General features: G+C 33.3%; 1 protein-coding gene across 3 annotated transcripts; it reads left to right on the forward strand.

Annotated features, from left to right (window-relative positions):
- The first annotated feature begins 2,382 nt into the window (after positions 1-2,382).
- LOC133817287 (probable receptor-like protein kinase At2g42960) lies at positions 2,383-7,088 on the forward strand. Of its 3 annotated transcripts, XR_009885524.1 has the most exons (9): positions 2,384-3,094; positions 3,790-4,535; positions 4,626-4,730; positions 4,913-5,035; positions 5,524-5,694; positions 5,788-5,917; positions 6,086-6,295; positions 6,487-6,668; positions 6,798-7,088. XR_009885524.1 is itself a non-coding variant. In XM_062249760.1 (8 exons), the coding sequence occupies exons 2-8, from the start codon at positions 3,871-3,873 to the stop codon at positions 6,616-6,618; spliced, it is 1,536 nt and encodes a 511-aa protein (XP_062105744.1). In that variant the 5' UTR covers positions 2,383-3,094; positions 3,726-3,870; the 3' UTR covers positions 6,619-7,088. The 3 variants fall into 3 exon arrangements, 2 of the variants coding, with proteins under 2 accessions (XP_062105744.1, XP_062105743.1); XM_062249760.1 differs by having other exon boundaries at positions 2,383-3,094; positions 3,726-4,535; positions 6,487-7,088; XM_062249759.1 differs by having other exon boundaries at positions 6,487-7,088.
- Positions 7,089-23,947: the final 16,859 nt, after the last annotated feature.

Below are 23,947 nucleotides of genomic sequence, written 5' to 3' on the forward strand. Positions count from 1 at the left end.
AGTCTCTTGTGCCTTCACCCCCTTATTGGGGGAGGCTTTATATAAATAATTATAAATATTTATATATGTGTATATATATATTATATACTCTTCAAGTCCCAAGCTATGATGGTATTCAAGAAAAGGCAGATTTGTTTACTAAAAAGATTTAATTATTTGTGTTAAAATATGAGTTCAGAATGTTGGGTTTAGGCAAGTTGGTAATGACAATTTTACCCTTAAGAACCGTTGGAACAAAAAGGGTTTGAAATTTTTGGGTCAAAACCTACATTATCTACTATTAAAATATAATTGGATAGGCACTAGTACTAGCTGTGACTAATTAATATTTTCCTTGGGTCACTTGGTGGTAAGTAATAATAAATTAAACTTCCAGAAGCAGTTGACAGAGAAAAAAAAAAGGAGAGAATATTTTGAAAGAGTTTATTCTCTAAACAATTCTGGATAAATACCAACCCATTCATTCAATGCCTTAAATATATATATATATATATTAATATATTTATATATACGCACAGGGAGGAGATGAGTACAGTGGTCCATGGCTGTTACTCATCCCGGTTGGGGTGTCTCTCCGTGGAAGAATTATAATTCATTTTCTTTATATAATGGTGTATACTATTGTTATTTATGATTTTAAGTTTTAAAATTTTTTTTTTAATAATTTTTTATACTGAAAATAAATTTCAAAATACTTTATTTTACTTGCATATAAAACAAATTTTAAAATAAACTATTTTTATTTGAAGTATTGTAACTTATTTAAAATTCTCTAAAATTTTGCGAGAATTTTAAATAATTACATTATACACCATCATATATCAAAAATTAAATTGTAATCTATTTATATATTGAAAATACGAAAAAAAAATTAATTTTGAGCTTATTTTATAAGCGTTTGAAACAAATTATTTTGAAGTCTTTTTCGGCACAGTAAATTATTCAAAATTTCTTATAAAATTAATGGAATATCTACTATAGATACAAGAGTTTATATATTTTTGAACCCTGTGTTTTGTCCTATTACCTGTTTGACCCTGTGTTTTGAGAAATTACTTTTTGAACCTTATATTTTGTAAATAGTTAAAATAGAACCCTAAAGTCAATTTTGTTGAAGAAAAATTGAATATAACAACATAATTTATAAGCAGAATGATTTTATTTTTGTTCTGAATTGTTAGTTTGGTAAATTATTTGTGATTTTAGTTGAGAAAATATTGATCAAAATCGGGTTCAGGGTTCTATTTTAACCATTTTACAAAATATAGGGTCCAAAAAGTAATTTGTCAAAACACATGGTCCAAACAGGTAATCGGACAAAACACAAGATCCAAAAAGATATAAACCCTAAATACAATATACACCATCATATAAAAAAATTAGATTATAATTTATTCACCTACTAAAAACAGAAACGCCTTAGTCGGTGGTGACAAAAATCATGACTCTATTGTAAAATTTTCCTATTTATAATTAGTATGACTAATTAGAAATGAAAGGGTTTATTAGACAACCAATTTGTTCTCTTTTAGGGTTTTCCCAAATATCACATATTAAAAATACAGAATGTTTTCTTACCCCTAATTTATTGGAGGGTAATATTTTCATTTTAAGATTTGGGAAATTTGAACAACCCTGAAACATTAAAAACTTTTGGTATGGGCACATTGTACTTTTGTGGGGGATTAAATTTCAAACATAATAACCCCTGATATTATTTTAATTAAATTTTGTTTAGTGGTATGTAATTCAAGTACCTAGACTTCTGCTAAAATTAATATACCAAGTGCACTGAATAATAATAATAATAATAATAACAATATGCATATTGGACCAAATCCAATTCTGTTATTCAGCATTGAATGGTAGAAAATAACCATCTATTTACCATATTGTTGTTAAATGTACTATGTGCGGCAATGGAATTTAGTTTCATGTATTATTGTCTGTCGTCTAATGGGTAATTTAAGAAGTTATTCATTGATTTGATTTAATTAATTGTTATGCACACACACTTATCCCAAAAACCAATATGAATGTACCTTATTATTATCATTATTATTTATTATTATTATATATTTGAAATTCATGCTTAAAATTTGGAAATACACTTGAAAAGATTGAAACCCACATTGTAGTTTGGAATAATTGCAATGACAAACAAATTAAAACAAATGAAAGTGGAAACTCAGAACCATCATATGGAGCACCACAACTCCAAATTGTCTGTCAACTGCCATGTATGCAGTGACAGACTGTGATGCATACCTCTCTCTCATATTTGGAAGAAAAAAACTTAATTTTTTTTTCTTTAAGATTTGAAAGAGAATAATTTTCTTGAAGAGATGAGGACAGTTTGGTAAGTAGGTCTCAACCCAAGATAGATTTGGAGTTCCCTCTTCTTGGGTTGACTCTCTCTCTCTCTCTCTTTCTCTCTCTATTGAACTTTACTTTAAATACTTTTGTTTCATTTTATCAAATTATTTTTTGAGACCCAGTGATTAATGCTCCCCCATTACTGTTCATCTCAAATTTGCTTTTCCTTTACTGTTTCTCTCTCTCTCTCTGGTTTCCTCCATTGCAAACCAAGCTTCCTTTCCAGCTTGCTCAGGTCCCTCTCTCGTTCACACAGACAAAATACCCACCAACCATTTTACCCACCTTTTCTTTTTGTCTCTCTAAATCCACCGTTTTATTTATATATTTAATCTCTCTCTCTCTCCCACACCCTCTTTCTACATTTTCCCCTTCAAAGATTACATTTTTGTCTGGCCTTGCCTAAACTCTCTTCCCTTTCTTTTCTTTTTAATTTATATATATATACATATATATATATATATATTCTTAACTATCATTCTCTCTGAATTGGTTTTGGCCCACTTGAGGCCACAACCCCTACTTGTAAACTACTCATCTGGGACTCTTGCCTTTTGAGGCATCTGGGTTTTGGTGGGCTTCTCTTTACTTCAGGTCTACATTGGCCTATTCATGCTTATTGAATCTCTGTTGGTTCAAGAAGAAGCCCGTCCTTTGATTCTCTGGGTGCTCAAGGAAGAAGATCAAGGAGGCTAGCTTAGATCAATACCATAGAAAGGTGAGTATTTTCTTCTTTAAATCTCTTTTTTTTGCTAACATGGCTCACATTTCACCTCTTTTTGGGTCTTTTACTTGGATCATAAGTGATGCTCTCTCTTAGATTTCTCTTTTTCCCTTTTCCCACTTGATATTAATTTTTTGATTTGTTTACTTGTGATTCATGGATAAGATTTTACTTTTTTACCTGGAATGTGGAATTTATACAGTTTCTTTAATTACGGTGATATACATATATACCTGTTGGTTTTGCATTATTTTTCCAATATATCTATACATTGTACTTGAAGCTACTTTAGTTTGCTTTCGAAACTCTGAATTCTTCTTAAAATGTCAATGTAAGTATAATATAGCTACAGTTTTTCCTTCACTTTTTACCTTTGGATGTATTTGTTTTTTCCGTATGGATTTGCTGATGTGTTTTGCAAGTTACAAAAATCTATTCCTTCAAATTCAATTTGAAAATATTCCTTTTACTGTGGGATTTAAGTGCTAAGAAAAGGATAATGTCCTCTTTCTTTCTTTCTTTCTTTCTTTTTTTCAAAGCACAATTTATTAGCTGGGTAGCAATAAGTATTAGTTATGCATAATCTGTAACTTTATTGTTAATATTGTTGTTTTGTTTCTTTGAGAAAAATGTATATGGAGACCTTTCAACGGATTTGTAAAGATTTGCATATGTTTTCTGTCACGAAGGTGGAAATGTGTTGAGTTCTTCGGACCTGGTACTTAGAACACCAGAGTGGGTTCTGTGTTTCAATATCAAGGGTATCAGCTATGGCGTCTGGGAGTTCTTTGAATGCAGAATTGTCAAAGAAGACATCACTTTTCGGTTTAAAATTATGGGTTTTGATTGGCATTTGTGTTGGAGCGTTTATTGTTTTGATCCTTTGTTTCCTTTCTATATGGGTCACATTTCGACGAAAATCAAGGAGATCTTTGGACAAATTTTCACTCAGCCAAATTCCAAATATCTCCAAAGATATCAAGGTTGACAGGATTGGGGCTGAGAGTACGCATGATCACCAGGATAGTTTATTTGTGACAGTTAATGATAAACCAAGTGATAAGAATTCAGAGAAGATGTTAGTTCACTTAGGGATGAGCAAAACTAGTGATCCTGATAACATGAGTCAATGCAGCTCGGTTTACCATCATGATAGAGCATGTAGCTCACAGTCAGGGGAAGAAGGAAGTTCTGGAGGTGTTCGCAAGCAGCACTCATCAACGTACGGAGGCATTGTCACAGCTTCTCCTCTAATTGGCTTGCCAGAAGTTTCACACCTCGGGTGGGGCCACTGGTTTACCCTTAGGGACCTGGAATTTGCTACAAATCGTTTCTCTGCAGACAATGTGCTTGGTGAGGGTGGATATGGGGTTGTTTACAAAGGGAGACTTATAAATGGAACTGAGGTGGCCGTGAAAAAGCTTCTGAACAATCTGTAAGCCAAAAAAGATAAACTTCAAAGTATCATCTCTTACTCAAAAATTAAAAGAGTAACAACTCCTACTGTTTTTAATCGTTCACACAGGGGACAGGCTGAGAAGGAATTTAGAGTTGAAGTGGAAGCAATAGGCCATGTACGGCATAAGAATCTAGTGCGGCTCCTTGGCTATTGCATAGAAGGAGTTCACAGGTGTTCATTTAAGTTCATTCATCCTTTTTATTGATTTCTTTAGCATTTTATACTAGAATATTATATTTTGGACAAATATTCTAAGCCATTCATGCCATTTACATTGTTTATTATGTTTCCTCATCTTTTTGCCTTCGCTGAAGGTTATAAAGTTTGAGTATACTGACTATTGCATTACACAGGATGCTGGTTTATGAATATGTTAACAATGGAAACCTTGAACAATGGCTACATGGGGCCATGCGCAATCATGGCACCCTTACTTGGGAGGCTCGCATAAAAGTGATTCTTTGTACTGCAAAGGCGTAAGTTCTTTAATCACTCTACCAGTTTGATATATTATTGGAGCCAAGTTGTTCATATCATTGATACTAACATAATTTGCTATATACTTGTAGGGAAAAGAAAAGAAAAATCTCCTTTTCGCCTTTTCTTGTTTTGTCACAAAGTTCTCTATATCATTTCTTACAAAGCTTTATGTTTCGACATTCCTCGTAACAATATCTGGCTGTTCTGGGACTTTGTCCATCCTTTGATTCTGTTAAACTATTCAGTAAATTGGGACTGTAATTTTTCATTTGTGTCTGAAAATTTGAATACAAGGAAAATTGACATGGAATATTAAATTGCAGGCTTACTTATTTACTTGAAACAATAAAGCCCAAACTTCAAATATTAACGTCCATCTTACTGATTTGATTCAAGAAATCAATTTGTTTAGATCTTTATTTTCTCTTCAGTGTCTGAAAATTTGAAGAGGAGAACTGACTTCAAATACTATTAATGCTTGCAGACTGGCTTATTTACATGAAGCAATAGAACCCAAAGTTATTCACAGAGACATTAAATCAAGCAACATTTTGATTGATGATGAGTTCAATGCAAAGGTTTCTGATTTTGGATTGGCGAAACTCTTGGATGCAGGAGAGAGTCACATCACAACTAGAGTAATGGGAACATTTGGGTATGTATAGATGCTAAATGCTTTAGTTGGAATGTAACAATTATAGCGGAGTCTGATGAAAGATTACAAACTGGTTTGTTCCGTTCATTTCAGTTATGTGGCACCGGAGTATGCTAATACCGGGTTGTTAAATGAGAAAAGCGACATTTACAGCTTCGGTGTCCTTTTGCTTGAATCAGTTACTGGAAGGGACCCTGTGGACTATGGACGTGCTGCTAATGAGGTATTGAAATCTTAAATCTGTTTTCTACTTGTTCTGTTCTGAATGTGTTTTGCTTGAATTGCACTTTTCTCTGATTCTCACTAAACCGATAACATGAATTGCATGCTACCTTTTGAGAGTATCTGTCTTGTGATGAGTTTTCTGATGCACTTGTCATACTTGTTGCAGGTTAATCTTGTGGAGTGGTTAAAGGTGATGGTGGGTACAAGAAGAGCTGAGGAGGTTGTGGATCCATTCCTAGAAGTTAAACCAACCACACGTGCTTTAAAACATGCTCTTCTAGTTGCCCTTAGATGTGTTGATCCTGATTCAGAAAAGAGGCCAAAAATGAGTCATGTTGTACGAATGCTTGAAACCGACGACTACCCGTTTCGTGAGGTGCCATTCCTACTCTTTTTCTGAAACAACTCATATTGGTTTGTCACTCGCAAAAGACTGCCCTAGTGTGGCATATTGATCCACTTCATATACTACTAATAGTTTACTACATGATATTAGTCTTCTGAAAACATCATTTTTCGGCAGAGAACTAAACTAATTGGTTTTGTCTTCTACACGGATTTTTACAGGAACGAAGAAACAGAAAGAGCCGAACAACCAGCATGGAAATCGAATCAACAAAGGAGATTTCTGGTTCATCTGAAATGCCAACAAAGTCAGGGGATTCAGGGAGCCAAGTATCTGAAACAACTCATGGATAGGACTGACCAACACATAATCCTGGCGAAAATTTGCCATCTCATCTACCAGAGTAAAAAAAACAAATCTTTCAGTAGCTCATTAAAATACAATATACATCTCAGAGTACCTAGTTTTTTTTTCTTAAAAAAAAAATCTAGTTTGTATTGAAGATATATAGCTCATTAGCTGTTTGTTACAGTTGTGCCTTCTCAGGCATGTGGTTCATTCAAGAATAGAAGAGAGGTGCTCCCAAAGTTCACCCCACAAGAGTCCCAACCCCAGAATTTGGGGTCCTCAGAGAGATAGATAGAGACAAAAGAAGAGGTTCTTGTTGTACAGACTTGTCTTTGGGCAGTGGCCTGTCTATTTCATTATCATACATGATTATATATATAATTTTTTTCTTTTTCTTTTTCTTTTTTACTGATTTTTCTTTGGATTACTGTACTTGGGATGCAGAAAAAGTATTAAATTGGTTTCACTTTCTCCATCTCCTTTTACCGTCTCAATTCATATTTTTTTGTTCAGGGAAATATCAAAGCAATTGAAACAATGATTATTTCCTGTTCGTTTCTCTTTATTTCCAGTCCTGCCTTGCTCTTTAGTTACAGCGTGATAAGTTTCTTTCGTTACATTTTTTCTGGTCTCCGGTCAAAACAAATTTACTCCTCTTTATCTTAATGAGTCATTATACCTTGTCTCTCATAAAGTACATTTCATCACAGAATCCAGTCTTGACTGACTTTTTTTTCTTCTTTTTATCATAGATACGTATGAACTCATTTAAGTAACAGACGGACACATAAGACTAGTCTAGTAGTAGGTATTAATTTATTAGAATCGCAATATAATTTCAAAGCAAATACACTACTGTGAATTTTTTTTAAAATAAAGACTTTATTTTCATTATTTGCTGGTGTTAGATGAACCGTTTGAGGATTTGTGATAGTTGGTGTGAGTGAGTCAGAATGATTCCCAGCTGACAAGGAAAAGGAGTCATGAATGAATTGATGAACCGTTTGTTTTGGCGTTTTGCATTATTTTTCAATAACGTCCCGGCCCCCATAACTCTCACACACTCACTTTTTGACCTTTTTATTTGGTCCATACTTTTCTAACGGTCGTATTTTGGATTTTTATTTTGTATTTGGCTTGGCTTTACAAGTGGTGGGATTAGATAGTCTAATCCCTTTGTTATTATGGACTAAGATTAGCAATGATGATGATTTTTAATACTCATATAATCTTCCCTTAGAAGCTTCACATATCTCTAATTTGCTTTTCTTTTTTCCTTTTAAAAAAATAAAAAATAAAATGAAATTGTTCTGGGTGGAATTTTTTTTGTCAATTATGTTTGCTTTGTTTAATACATTGCTGCAAACGACTCTTTGCGTTGGTTGCTGTTAGTGTCATACACGTAGCAAAATTTAGGTATTTGGGGGTTTTAATAATAGGTTTTTGCATATTTGTCCTTTAATGCAACACGAATTTGCTATATAGTCCCTGAAAAAATGGCAAAGCTCATGTTCTTGAATTAACAACTCAAATTCGTAAATGACTTTTACATTTTCTTTTATATAGATTAATATGTTGCTTCACAATAAACAATGACACGTAGTAATAATTATTTGAATCTTAAAAAAAATGTTGCCTTAAATTTTAAGTTGAAAAAAACTCTAAAATTATTTTAGATAATAGTTTAGTATCTAGAATTGTTATTAATTTTTTTATTTTATAGGTAAGTAGTAATTTCCCATCATAAACATTTTCTTGTTGAAATTAAAATATGTTTAATGACATTTCTATTAAACTATAACATATCAAAGTAAGAGAATCTTTCATTCAAAGGTTCAAACTGACAGATAAATATTAAAAATTAAAGCGAAATTTTGTTATTTGTCATTTTGTGATATAATTGTCTATTAGTAGTCGTTACTATCAGGTTAATGTCGTTTTCACAAAAGATGTTGCTTTTGTATAATTATCATTACTTATTCACTATCTACTACCTCCACATATATTGTGTTGTCTTAGTTTATATTATTGTCGTATCTTCGATGTCATTGTTTGGGGTCATTGTCGTTTTTTATTTTAGCGGTTCCAGGGTTGTTGACACTTGACATGTAATGGAGTTTTGTAGCAAGTGCGTAGTTGTCATTTTTCTATCTCATCTCAAAACAGTTTAATCTTTTACTATGGTTATATGGTAGAATTGGAATGGTTTTTGAATTACTATTAACATAATTTCTTCATAGTAACTATAATATTGTATTCGTTTTATTACTAATCTAATGGATAACGACAAAAATTATATGTATCTTTACCCACATACAAAGTCGTATTTTTAGTAACATACATACCAAGTCATTTTTAGTTTTTATATAAATAGTTTTAATTTTTTTTTTCAATATTATCCAAAAACTAAGAGAATATACATTGAAGTTGTTTTAAAAAAAATTACAAGTAAAATAGTCTAGTAGAACTACATTTCTTCGATGAGTATTAATTATGTTTAAAAATATTTTTGTTAAAGTAATTTATTTATAAAATCATCTACCTGAAAATAAGTGGATTCCATGAACATTGATTTTTACCGAATTATATTAACCTCGTTATTCATCTCAAATCATCATAATCCCTTTCTAAATTCCACCATTGTCCTCGAGATACTTCCCTCCTATCCTTGATCCAGCACAACTTGAATAGTTGGGATGAACTTACACTACAAGAAACTTGAGACTTTCTCCACATATGGTATGTATGGGCAGGTTCGGCTTATCAATTGTTTTTTTTGGCCTTAGGCAAGCTTAAAAAAATAGAGGAAATTATATTTTTTATGACATTTTTAATAGTTTGCAACTTTTCTATGACTTTTTTTTTTAAAGAATTTTTATTTTTATGAGTTTATTTTCCCATATTTTTGTATAAAAGTTAGTTTATGCCATAGTTTTACTCTTAATCAAGGTTTATTAATTTGGAAGGGTATGTTTGTAATTTGATTATTATTTTTTTAGTTTATTTGTTTTTTTATATTAGTACTTTTATATTAAATTTTTCTTTGGTTGTTTTGCAATTTTTTTTGTAATTTGAATTGTGTTTAAAATTATTTTTTATTTATTATAAACATTTTTTTCTTTTTTTTTTAGATTGTGCGTTTCTTTTTTCAAATTCTGGGCAAGGTAACCAGTTACTTGATTGATCTTTGACAGTTATGTAAAAAAAAATCATAGAATTAGGTTAAATAATATGTACCAGGAGGGGTAACTAGTTATCCTGAGAGAGGTAACATTCTGCCATAAGAAGCGTAACCAGTCACCATAAGAGGGGTGACAGGTTACTCATATTAAATATGAAAAAAAAACAACAAATTTGAAGAAAAAAGAGGAAGAACACTTCATTAAAAAATGAAGAAGAAGTAGCTATGATTTTAGTAACATAGGTAACCAGTTACCATAAAGAATCCAACAATATACACACATATCAGAACGTGAAGGTAACTAGTTACCCCTAGAATTATACACACAAAGAACGTGAAGGTAACCGATTACCCCCAGAAATACACACACAAAGAACAAGAAGATAAACAATTACCACAGATCTGAAGATAGAAACAAAAAATCAGATCCACCACCTTTCCCTTCTCTCCCATCTTCTTCATATAATTTTTTTTTTCTAGATTTGAATGTTCCAATCAGGGTAACTGGTTACTCATTCATGTTTTCATATTTTTATTAGTTTTCTTTCTAAATTTTGGTGTTCCTAAAATGGTTACAATAAAAAGAAAATGCTTAAAAATTTGATTTTTTTTTTACATATAGTGGAAAAAACTATAAAAAAATTACAATAATAAAAGATTATAAATAAAAAATAGTAAAATAATTATTTAATGTTAAAATATGTGTGAAAAAAGGGAAAAAAAAAATATAAAATGGAATGAGAAAAGAATAAGTACAAAAAATGAAGAAAAAAGAACGAAAAAAAAACTTAGGAAAGAAAAATAAAAAAATATGAAAAAAAGAACAAAACAAAACAAAAGAAATGATGTAAGAAAAAAAAAACAGATGAATAAATAAAAATGAAAAGAAGAAGAAGAAAAATAATGGAAAAATAGAAAGAAAAAAATATGAATGAAAAAATTTGTAGAAAAAATGAAAAAAAATGAAAAATTGGAAGAAGAAAAAAAGAAAGAAAAAAAAAAGCTTATATGTGTGAAAAAAGAAAAAAAAAAGAAGGAGAAAATAATAAATACAAAAATGAAGAAAAAATAGAAGGAAAAATAAAAAAAGGAAAAAATGGAAGAAAACATAAGCAAGGAAAAAAAAAAGAACTGAAAAAATAATTAAAAAATGAAGGAAAAAATTAAAAATTAAAAAAATAAAATAAAATGACATTCAAAATCAAATAAAATATAACTATGATAAAAAATGTGGCATTTTTATATTTTAGTTAGCTACTAATTGTGTTTTTCATACTTTAAATTTTTTTAATAAATTTTCCCATACAAATTAAGAATAGTATAATTCTTATATTTTTACATATTGATGATATAAAAGCTATATTTTTGAAAAATTCTCAAAAAAAATATGGGCCTTTGTAAAATTATATTCTGTTTGATAATTTTTTTTAAGTATTTTGTTTAATAAATTTTATAAATGTGAAATTACAAATTACACTTTCAAATTGTCATTTTCCTATTTTAATATAAACCAATTTTATAATTTTTTTCCAATTAAATTATTTTTATTTAAATTTAAAATTGTTTATTGTCCTTTAATTGAAAATAAATAAAACTATTTTTTTTAGTTTACTAAAAGTTTGTGTAATAATGAGTATTGGTATGAGTCATTAATAATGTGCGACATACGGTAATCAGTACAATTGGACATATGTTCTCATGTATTCTAATTGAAAATAAAATATGCGACATTCATTATTAACTGCACCGTTCATTCTAAAGAATTGTTAAGGGATACTAATGTCCAAAATCACAAGTAAGTGTCATACTGCTATATATGCGAGATTTATTATTAACTGCACCATTTATTCTAAAGAATTGTTAATGGATACTAATGTCCAAAATCACAAGTAAGTGTTATACTGCTATTAATGTAATTCAATATCAGGTCTTATTTATTTGAATTTAATAAGTATTATGCAGTATCGCTAGCCAATCATTAATTGCCAACTCATGTGGTGTAAAATAACAACACTCTTCATCCTACATTGCTTCAACGCCCGTAGCAATATACTCATTCGCTTAACACAATACCTTAAGGGGGTGTTTAGTATGGGGTAAAGTAAATGTAGGAAGGAAACTCTAAATCCTTTCCTATGTTTCAAATTTTAAGAAGTAAAATTAATATTTATGTGAATCCCACGTGTATTTTAAGGATAAAATGAATTTTTTTGTACACAAAAATTTAATATTATTTTCATTTTTAATCCTTCTACATTTTCCAAAACAATTCAACTACTTAAAACAAATACCCACTAAATAACTTCCTGGATGTCCTGCACTATTTGTGCTAAATACCCCTTAGTCCATACATAAATTTATGTGTGGGGGTGGGTATATCATGTAGTCTTATGCGAATAATTGATATTGCATATGATGTGGACATTAAAAATATTAACACGATATACATCTGACGTGGATTCGTATTAGCACGACAGCGAGTTCACGCCCCATTATTTTTTATTAAATAATATTTTCGATTTCATTTTGTGTTTAGAAATTTGACACGACCTTTACCTTACACAATTATGTCCTTCTCTGAAAACAAACACTAGCCCCCCTGACCCACATTCATCAGAAGAATAATTAATTTACCTTTGGTTGCCGGTTTCGGTGATTGGATTGATTATTTAATATTAAATATATTTTTCGGTCATTACAATAGTAATAAAATATTTTACTGTGTTTATAATAAGGGTGTAATTTGTAATTTTAATTCTATATCTGACAAATACTACATATTATTGCATTTCATGCAACGTAAATCTCAGTGAACATTAAGGTCGTCACAACACAATGATTTTAATGATTATTCATAATGTTTGTACTAGGAATCACATTAATTTATTAAGGGATATTTGTGACCAAAGTAACTAAATTATTGCATTTGTAACACTTAATTACCTAAGTTATTTTTTTGTCGGAAAAAACATATTCTCTCTATATTTTGTTGCAGTTGTTTATTTTGTTGTTAAATCCATCACATATGTCAAATTTATATATAAACTGGGTATTTTTGCCACACAAATTTATCAAATTAGATACTTTCACCACATATTTATTTAATTTGATATTTACCTCAACATGTCACAAACACACTTAGCGGTTGAAACTGACGGCTACAACAAAACAGGGACAAATGGTACTTTCACTAGCAAAAAAATAACTTTGGTACTTAGGTGTTACAAACCTAATAATTTAGGTGCTTTTGCTGCAAATATTAGGACAATATAGCCATTTGTCATTCTTTTCCTCAAGTTGCCGAGACTTGTGTAATTTTTGAGCCAACTCCCTCTTCTTAGGCACTATAGCCATTTGTCATTCTATTTTTCTGAGCATTCTTCCTATTCAATAACAAAGATCGGAAAAAGATCACACATCATGAGTACATTGCTAAGTTAAAAATTTCAAGTAATTAAAGAAATTTTAACCTGGTATGTAATGTTACAGAATATGAAATCCCCAAATAAAACCTTAGAAAAGTTAGCAATTTAGTAAAAATATTATAAACCTGATCCAAACACAAATGCATAATATAAACTTCCACATATTAAAAAATATATTTTCAATAAACCATACTCAAACAATATAATATACCTGATAAAACAGATTGAAAAAAAAATATAATGGGACAAATAAAAATACCTCAATAAAGAATTGAATAATTAATCACAGAAAAGATGATACATGAAAAGCAAAAAGAAATTATCTCAAAACAAATAATCATTATCCATCCTTCATATCTAAAATTTAAACCAAACTTAAAAAAAAATGCATCAGACTAAAGTATACTAAAAAAAAATCGCATATTCAAATAAAATGATAGCATATATTAAACTCAACAAAACTAAAATCATCAAATTTGCAAGAATGAGCTCAAAACATATCACTATTATGAACTTCAGCTGACTTTAGCAGCCATTGTGATTGAGGTGTCATATTTAACAGACCAATTGCTCTTCTCTTACCACCTACAATGGCATATTCAGCATTGACTCTGTCAGCTAAAATGGCTCAAGTTGTAAATTCAACAACTGGGTTCTTCTGCTTTTTCTTGTTCATCTCAGTTGTTGTGCTGCGCTGGTTCTCTTTCTTCACGTGTTTATATTTTATTTGGTTGCTGAGAAAATTTGAGCTCTAAACTAAGAAAATGAAAATGATCAATGAAGTACACCCTTAATAATAATTATAAGCCATTTGATTTTTTTGGCAGAATTAATGTGGGTTTGCTTCAAAATTTAAGTTCATTGCATGTTCTTACTATTTCTAGGCAAATTATTGAGATTATTAACAGGTTATGATGAAATTTTGTGATAGGGTTAGATAATTTTGAAGAAAGATGCAGCTGAGTTGGAGAAAAATGTCAACTACTTCAAGTCAAGGCTGAATTTACAAGAATTATCTACTTCCTACTCAGAAGGCTCAGATTGTTACTCCTGACTTGGTCAAGTAATGCATAAAAACCGATGTTAGAATATATTATTATATTAATTAGAATTACCAAAAACCATTAATTCTAATTGATTCTGATTAAAGTTAATGTTATGATTAATTGACAGATATTCTCAATATGGTTAGCATTTAAGGTAGTTATTTAATATTGAGTTACCCAATATTTCATATCCTATTGAATGTCAAATATTCTGATATTAATTGTGGCAGAGACCTTAATGGAATGTCTCACCTATATAAATATAAGGTTCTGGTCCTTAAGCTAGTCCATTATCCTCTCTAATTCTCTTTTGTTTTTCTTTTGCAGATTTAAAGACTTCAGATCGATGTCATCAAATCAATGGTTGAATGTATAATTAATCGATCTTCTTTATTTTTGTAACAATCCTATACAGTTTTATTCCGCATATTAGGATTGTCAATACATCTAGATTTATATTAATCTTACAATCGAAACTTTCATTTTTTTTCTCATTTATCCTATGAGTTGTTTGATTTGTTAAAGCCAAACTGAGTGAGGTTATGTCATGTATTTAGACTTATTTCATGACATGAAGGCTTAGTTGGAAGACACTAAAATTGACTAATTTAAAATAATGGTTTGAGAGTTATTTGGGTTTTTAGAACCGTTCAACACATTTGGAAAAAACTGAAAATTTGGCCTGAAATGCACCTGTGGCCGCGCCCAGGGACATCAATGGCCGCGGCCACTGCTCTCTATCCCCCAGGTCGCGGCCACCATCATTCAGTGCCCGCAGCCACAGCCCATTTTCAGCACTTGAAAATGTGCTGTTTTTCCAAACGGTTCCAAAACCCTCCCAAATGATTTTGTAACTCCCAAAACACATTATTGGGGTTAAAATCATATCTCCAACAGCCATATTTCATAATGGCTTTATGAAATCCAATCTCAAATGTGTAACATATAATATACACATTATTGGGTAATATTTGGGAGTTACAAATTTGTAACTAATTTTGTAACTCTAAAATATGTCACATTTGGGCACACACATGTGTCCAATTTTGTGACTCTCAATAATATGTTACAAGGTGTGACAAATCACATTTTGTCACATTATTTAATCTAATATTATATTATATGAAATAATATAACATGGTTGACCTTAGGATCACATTTTTATTCAAATGACTTGATTAGCAAGTCTTGCACTATTTCAAATACATAGTGTAATGGTCTTGGTTATCTAGGGCGTTACATTTGGGGTCCATCTCCCATTCTCTTTTCTGATTGATATAAGTATTACATCCACTTTATAGATGCCTACTCTCGGTATACATGGGTTTTCCTTCTCAAAACCAAAGCTGAAGCTTTACCTACTTTCATCCACTTTAAAATACAAGTTGAAAAAGAATTTGAGTGTTCCATTAAGGCTATTCAGTCCGATTGGGGAGGTGAGTACCAAGCCTCCAAGTCCTATCTTTTAGAACATGGTATTCATCATAGGCTTTCTTTTCAACATCACACCAAAAAAATGGTGTTGCTGAAAAGAAACACAGACACTTAGTTGAAACTACCTTACTCTTCTTGCCCGTGCTTCAATGCCTTTGAAGTATTGGGATGAAGCTATAATAGCCTCTACCTTTCTCATTAATAGACTGCCCACACCTGTTATTCAACACAATACTCCTCTTTAACTCTTGTATCACAGAAAACCTGATTATTCTCAATTAAGAGTGTTTGGTTGGGTTTGTTATCCCAATATTAGACCTTACAATAAACATAAGCTTGAGTTTAGGTTTGTACAATGTAATTTTCTGGGGTACAGTCTCCAATACAAAGGCTATAAATGCTTGTCATCGAATGTTAGAGTCTATATTTTAAGGGATGTGTTGTTCAATGAGTTTTCCTTTCCTTTTTCCACACTTATTGTTTCTACTCCTACAGTCGTGTCTCATGGCACTTCTCTACTACTTCTTTGTCTGCTCTAAATCCTATTGTGTCTTTTCCATCCACCATGTCCACTTCATCATCTTCCACTCATTCCCCGACCCATTCCATTCCTTCCTCACCTCAAACTACTCTCCCTTCCATTCCTCTTGCCTCGGCTGACCCATCTATTCCTTCTGTTTCAGCTGATTTACCAACATCATCTATCTCCATAGGCCCTACCAACACCCATACAATGACTACTCGGGCTAAAGCAGGGGTTTACAAGCCAAACGTATTCATTGCATCCAAAGAACCCCTAACTTTAGCTGATGCATTGCAGAATGTTGCTTGGAAATTTGCTATGCAAGCTGAGTTTGATGCACTCCAACATAATGGAACTTGGTCCTTGGTTCCATTACCTCAAGGGAGGAAGGCTATTGGGTGCAAGTGGGTTTTTAAGCTCAAAGAGAATGCAGATGGTACTGTTTCTAAGCATAAAGTTAGACTGGTTGCTAAAGGTTTTCTTCAATAATATGGTTTTGATTTCACCGAGACCTTTAGCCTTGTGGTAAATCCTACTACCATCCATATTATACTTACAATTGCTCTATCTAATAGCTGGTGTATAAAGCAATTGGATGTTAACAATGCATTCTTGAATGGGGATCTTAATGAAGAGGTTTACATGGCACAACCTCCTGGTTTTGTGGCGGTTGCTTCTCCTCATTTAGTGTGTAAACTTCATAAGGCTATTTATGGGCTTCGGCAAGCACCAAGAGCTTGGTTTGACAAGCTTCGTACTACATTATTATCTTTTTTTATTTTTATATGTGCTAAAGTTGATAACTCTCTCTTTTTTCGCTTCACTGCTTATCACATAACCTTTGTGTTAGTTTATGTTGATGATATTTTTGTTATAGGGAGTTCTCAAGATGTTATTTCAGCTTTAATTTGTAGCCTACATGCTTCCTTTGCACTCAAAGATCTTGGCGATCTCAGTTACTTTCTTGGCATCCAAGTGCAATATACTACTGAAGGTCTCCACTTAAGTCAAACTAAGTACCTTACTAATCTCTTGTGCAAGGCTAAGATGTAGTATGCCAACTCATTGCCCACGCCTATGTCTGAGGGTGAAAAACTTTCTGCATTTGGCAGTGATCCTCTTCCTGACCCTCATTACTATAGGAGCCTTGTGGGAGCTCTCCAAAATGCCACTATTACATGCCCTGAAATCTCTTATGTTGTCAACAAAGTCTCTCAATACATGCAGTCTCCGCTTGAGTCTCATTGGAAAATTGTGAATAAAATCTTGCGGTATCTCAAATGGACTTTGGATTTCAGTTTGAGCCATAGGAAGTCCTCTACTCTGCCTTTGACAACATTATATGATGCGGATTGGGCGTCGGACCCGGATGACAGGCGCTCCACTTTTGGTTTATGTGTTTATTTGGGTCCAAATCTTGTGTCTTGAGCATCTAAGAAGCAACGCACTGTCTCCCATTCAAGCATAGAAGCTGAGTATCGTAGCCTAGCCAATGCTATTGCTGAAGTTGTATGGATTCAGTCACTATTGTCTGAAATAAAGCTTTCTCCTCCAACGATACATATGGTGTGACAATCAAAGTACTGTACTTCTTTCAACCAATCCAGTAATGCATTCAAGGACCAAACACATTGAGCTGGATTTGTATTTTGTTCGTGAGAGAATTTTGAACAAGCAACTCATTGTCAAACATATACACCGACTTATGATCAAGTTGCTGATATACTAACTAAAGCTTTGTCTAGCACTAGATATTTTTTCTTATTATGGGACAAACTTAGAGTGGCTTCTTTATCCACACTAAGTTTGAGAGGGGGGTAGAGAAGTTGTTAGTTAGTTACAATTCTGTTAGTGTACAAGTGTAGTTGGTTATAGTTCTGTTACTCTTTCTCTGTTTTAGGCTTGTATATATAGCACAACAACAAAAATCACCATTACCGGCGGAAGATCCCGCCGGTAATACATGGTCTATCCGCCGGTATTTGTTATTACCGGCGGGAATCCGCCGGTAAAGTCCCGCCATTAATAAACGGTCGGTATTATCACCATTACCGACCGTTTGACACCACCCGCCGGTATTGCACTATTACCGGCGGATTAATAGAGGCGGGCGTCCGCCGGTGTTGTGCAACGCTGACACCGTTTTGACCGGATTATTACCGGCGGGTTCCGCCGGTATTAATCCGCCGGTATCTCAATACTAATATTAAAATAAAACAATTAATTTTATTTTATTTCTTAATAAATATACATATAATACTTATTTAAAAATAATAATATTTAACATATATTATAATTACTAACACAATTAATATTCATCTAACAAAACTAACATTGTAATTAATCATAAAATTAACATAAAAAAATACAAATTGTCTCATTTTAATTACATATAAAGTAATTATAACATAAACATAATAAAATTTCAATTGTCTTAATATAATTAAAAAACGTAATCTAATTATTATTGTTTTGATCTGGCCAACTTGGTGTAAAATACTCATTAAGATCAATATCTTGATCACTAGTATTAGGGCGCAGCAATGGTGGTGAAGCAAACTGTGGTGCTTGTGTAGAGTGATGCTGCGAAGATGGTCTAAATTGTCGAGCATGTGGTCGCTGCGAGGGAGACTGATGCAAAAAACTCTCAAACTGACCATACCTCTGCTGCTGCGACGGACTCACAAATTGACCATACATCTGCTGTGGATGCTGCTGCTGCGATGAATCCCCGAAGTCACGACGCCTAGGATGTGACGTCTGAGATCCGGTAGCGACGTCGGGGTAATATAAAGGAGGGGACTGGGAGGAACGTCCGTACGTGTTTGGATAATTCTGTTGAGGTGGATACACATGTTGTTGTTGTTGTTGTGGCATCGACCAAGGAGGTGGACTTTGAGAAGATATACCACCTTCAGGTTGTGATGGTAAATATCGTTGGAGAAGGCTTTCAAACCGCGACTCAGTTTCTGTACTGGTATGCTGAGGATTACCAGATGGACCTTGTTGAGATTTCAACATCCGGATCTCTTCACGCATTGACTTCATCATTTCCGCCATAGTAGCCATGTCTTCCTGAGGTGTATGAGCAGGTTGGGCCTGTGACTGACTTGTGGAGCTGGAAGCTGATTTTTTCCCTTTGCCTTTGCTGTAACCTACTCCTCTTTGAAAATCAGACCTCTCCCCAAGTACTTTACTCATAATCTCGTACTGATCGATCGACGAGGATTCAGCAGCAGATCCAGTTTCAGATCCCTCCGTCGGTCCTTGAGACTGACTTTGAAGTCGTGCCCTCTCAAGCTCTTCCGTCATTTTTTCCTGTTCATAAAAAGTGTTTGAAACACATCAATAACATAGTTTAATGAAAATAATAACACAAAAGTTTAAACTTACAAAAGTTTCTCGAGCTGTGTCGTTGACAAAAACTTTTGTCGATTTTCTCAAATGGCTATCTTTCCAAGTATCAATAACATGTTCATCAGGGTTCGCCTATACAAATTTAGAGATAGGAAGTTAGAATGTAAAATTTTGTTAAATTAAATTAATATTTTTACTTACAAATTGGTGACGCTTAGCTGCCATCGATTTTGTGCCTTGCGTCGATGTATACTTCATTTCTTTTCTGTTTTTCTTGTTTTGGTTGGATCGCGCGATAAATTTTGGGCTAAAAAACAACTGAACAATATCTTTCCAACTCTCCTTGGAGCAATGGTCAGGTGGGGCAACTAAAACACTCTGCAAATCTTCCGGATTAGAGTAATATTTTTTGAAGTGAGTATGTCTGATGTTCTTTCTCTCAGAATATCTTTTGCGCATCTCTGTGTAGATAGTTTTCATAACTCTCCCGGGTTCTGGATGACCATCAACATTATAAAAATACTACATTAAAAATAACATGTTAGTTTAATTTGTAAATGATTTCTACATTAAAAATTATACCACAAGAGTTGTTCTAAATTTGTACCTTCATCCTATGTACGACTTGTTCCTTAAATTGTTGAGGTATATCAGCGAAATCCAAGTAATGTCCTGGCAACAACAAAGTGACTTGGAGGCCTATCTCGCGGACAAAAGCTTGGTCCTCCAAGCCAACCACTTTGTCCGTCCTAGGATCAAGCTGAAGATCTAGTGGTTTCCCAGCATTTCGCCTTCGAATTTCAAGTGGCTTCGAATTAGCCAGGCCACGACCTTTTTTTCTCGGCACTTCAGCTATCCACATTTTCAAGAATAACCAAAATTTGAAATATTAATATTATATTTAAACATTCGTAGAGCTTGACTTTCAAGCTATGAGCAAAATTTGAAAATTATTATTAACCTGACTCGCAGGAAGAGGGTACTCTACTAGGATCTGGCGGGTCTAGACCTCCACCATCTCCGCCATGAGAGGTGGCTATATCTGCTGACATTGTACTTAGGAACAAAAATGATTAGTTAGTATTAAATTGTTAGTTAGTATCAAATATCACCAATGGAAATGAACATCATGATTACAAGTCTCATATATTATATTTTAAACAATTGTCTTTATTACAAAAATATAAAAACTAAGTAGAATAATCACTATCACTTTCATCATTAATTAAATTAACATCATCTTCACAAATATCAACTAGCAATTCATCTTCTTCATCGACTTCTTCTTCGCCTAAGTCGTCATTTATGAAATTTTCATCTAATTGATCAGCAGGTGAATTTTGTATAGTGCCAATATATGTTGCAGGTTCATGAGATTCCATAACCAACTGACCGAGATCCACGGTCAACACAAAATTTGATGAGTTTATGTCATGTACAACATCAACATCTGCATCAGCTTCATCGTCCTTGATGTCCCAAATTTGACGGTGATTGACATCCTCAACAATTTTCCAGTGTCGGCCTCTAAGTAGATCATCGAGATAGAATACTTGCTTAGCTTGGCTAGCAAGTATATAAGGCTCATCTTTGTACCATTCGCTACTGACGTTTATACTGGTGATATTATTTTCAGTGATTGTTTTCTTCTTGCTTGGATCAGTGTTAAACCATTTACACCTAAACAATGCAACTGAATATGCACCAGTGAAAGATAATACCAGTACATCTTGAAGTGTGCCATAATAGTTAAAACCTTCAGTTCCCGCAACAGACACTCCACTATTTTGTGTGGTGCGCTTTTGATCTCGGTCATAAGCGATAAATCGAACACCGTTAACTATACAACCTTCGTAGTATGTTGCCAAGTGATCTGACCCAGATGCTAAAGCTAGCAACTCATCACCATTCTCTAAAGATCCTTGTTTGTGCAAGTCATATATCTAAATAAATTAATAAACTTATATTAGAATGATAAAAATATCATTACAATAATAAATGTTTAAAAATAATCTCAATTTTACCTTCTTATGAAACCACTGGCGAAAATTTTTCTTCTGTAAAAGATTATGATCACCATCTGGGAATTTCAGTTTGATCTCTACTAGGTGTTCGCTGTAAATTTGAATGCTTTGACTATTAGATAAAATAATTTGGAATAAACATAAATTTCACTTTAAAGGGAATAAACTTACTCTAAGTAACCCTGAATTTCAGGTGAATTGTTAATGATGAACCATTCAGCCATTTCACGAGTCGCAAGATCTAGAGGCTTGAGAGATCCCTTTGTTAGGGGACGACATTGAGATTGAAACAAAGTAAGGTGTCGTGGGACATACACCTCATCTTTATTGCGATCAAGACTATTAAATTTAGTTTCAACCCCTTTGAAATACATCGAACAAAATGTCATAGCCTCATCAGCGACATAGCCTTCAGCTATTGACCCTTCAGGACGAGCTTTATTTCTCACGTAGTTCTTCAATTTTTTCATGTACCTTTCAAAAGGATACATCCATCTCATAAATACCGGTCCACCCAAAATTGCTTCTTCAGGCAAATGTAAGACCAAGTGAATCATTATATCAAAAAAAGCCGGAGGAAAGATCAACTCCATCTTGCACAATATCAGAACAAGGTCTTTTTGTGCTTCCTCCATATCTGTAACATTTATAGTCCTCGAACATAGTTGCCTGAAAAAACTACATAGTTCAGAAATGGTGGTCGATTATCTTTCGGGAGAAACTTGCGAACACCCACAGACAATAATCATTGCATTATAACATGACAATCGTGGGATTTCAACCCAATGATATTTGTTTCATTCTCTATTACTTTTTTCTTCAAATTTGAACAAAAGCCATCTGGAAATTTCACTTCTTTAATAAATTGACAAAATTGTTGTCTCTGATCAGGAGTTAACACGTAAGAAGCATGTGGCTTCATCAACTTTCCACTCTCATCTTCATAAATCCACAATGATTCCCTTACTCCCATCTTCTTCAAATCATATCTCGCATTAGTGGTGTCCTTAGACTTATCATTGTCCAAGATTGTGCCGAGGAGACTATCACACACATTTTTTTCGACATGCATGACATCAATGTTATGTTTTAAAATGTTTGTACTCCAATAATCAAGCTCGTAGAAGATGCTTTTTTTCCTCCAATTTCTATCTTCCGCAACTCTTCTACGTTTGACACCTCCAAACTGCAAGTGTTTTCCAGGAACTTGGGGTGGAAGGTTGTTCACTTGTTCTAATATTTCCTCACAAGTAAATCGTTTCGGAGGACGTCTTCTCTCAATTTGTCCATCGAACTCAGTGTTCCTTCTCATTCGATGTGTACTGGGCAAGAATCTTCTGTGACCAACATACGATGTCTTACCGATCACTCGAATGGAAGATGTGTCTTCATTACATGTAGGACAAGCTTTGTATCCCTGACCACTCCATCCAGACAAACTACTTCGAGCTGGAAAATCATTGACTGTCCATAAAAGGGCTGCGCGCAGCTTGAACATAGTGTTGGTCGTACTATCTCTCGTAACAACTCCGTTAGACCACAACTCCTTCAACTCATCCACCAATGGTCTTAGAAATACATCTATGTCCTTACCCGGTGATTTTGGACCAGGAATAAGGATGGTCAGCATCAAATTGTTGTCTTTCATACATAACCAAGGTGGAAGATTATAGTTCGCCAACACCACAGGCCACATGCTGTATGCCAGGTTCATGTTGCCAAATGGATTAAATCCATCAGCAGCTAAGCCTAAACGAACATTCCTAGGATCACTTGCAAATCCAGGATGATTGACGTCAAAGTTCTTCCACGCCGTCCCATCCACCGGGTGTCGCATCACTCCATCATCTTTCGATTTCCCAGTGTGGTGCCATAGCATGTCCTTCGCTGTAAGCCTTGAGCTGTATAGTCTTTTCAACCGGGGTGTCAATGGAAAGTAACGCATCACCTTATGCGGCACCTTTTTTCCTTTAGTTTTTTCAAAAGTCACCCATCGACTAGTTCCACAAACTGGACATTCCTCTTTGTTTGCATGCTCTTTGTAAAATAAACAGCAATCATATTGGCACACATGAATCGACTCGTATCCCAACCCTAATTTCTTCAATCTCTTTTTAGCCTCGTAGTACGTTGATGGAATTTTATTTTCCTTCGGAAAGGAAATCTTTAACAACTTCAATAATTCATCGAATATGTTGTTAGGAATCTTCCCTCTAACTTTCAAATGTAATAGCTTAGCTAAGAAGTTAAGGGAAGAAATCCAATCACAACCAGGATACAACTCGGCTTCAATCTCCTCAAATAAATCGTCGTAATATTGACTTGCGCCACTATTGTCTACTTG

Source organism: Humulus lupulus, chromosome 2 (assembly GCF_963169125.1).
Source record: "Humulus lupulus chromosome 2, drHumLupu1.1, whole genome shotgun sequence".
In the NCBI taxonomy this organism is placed as follows: Eukaryota; Viridiplantae; Streptophyta; class Magnoliopsida; order Rosales; family Cannabaceae; genus Humulus; species Humulus lupulus.

Coding starts and splice junctions, on each gene's coding strand:
- LOC133817287 (XM_062249760.1), top strand. CDS start 3,871: ATGGCGTCTGGGAGTTCTTTGAATGCAGAATTGTCAAAGAAGACATCA. Junction 4,536..4,625: donor AAAAAGCTTCTGAACAATCT/GTAAGCCAAAAA, acceptor TCGTTCACACAG/GGGACAGGCTGAGAAGGAAT. Junction 4,731..4,912: donor TGCATAGAAGGAGTTCACAG/GTGTTCATTTAA, acceptor TGCATTACACAG/GATGCTGGTTTATGAATATG.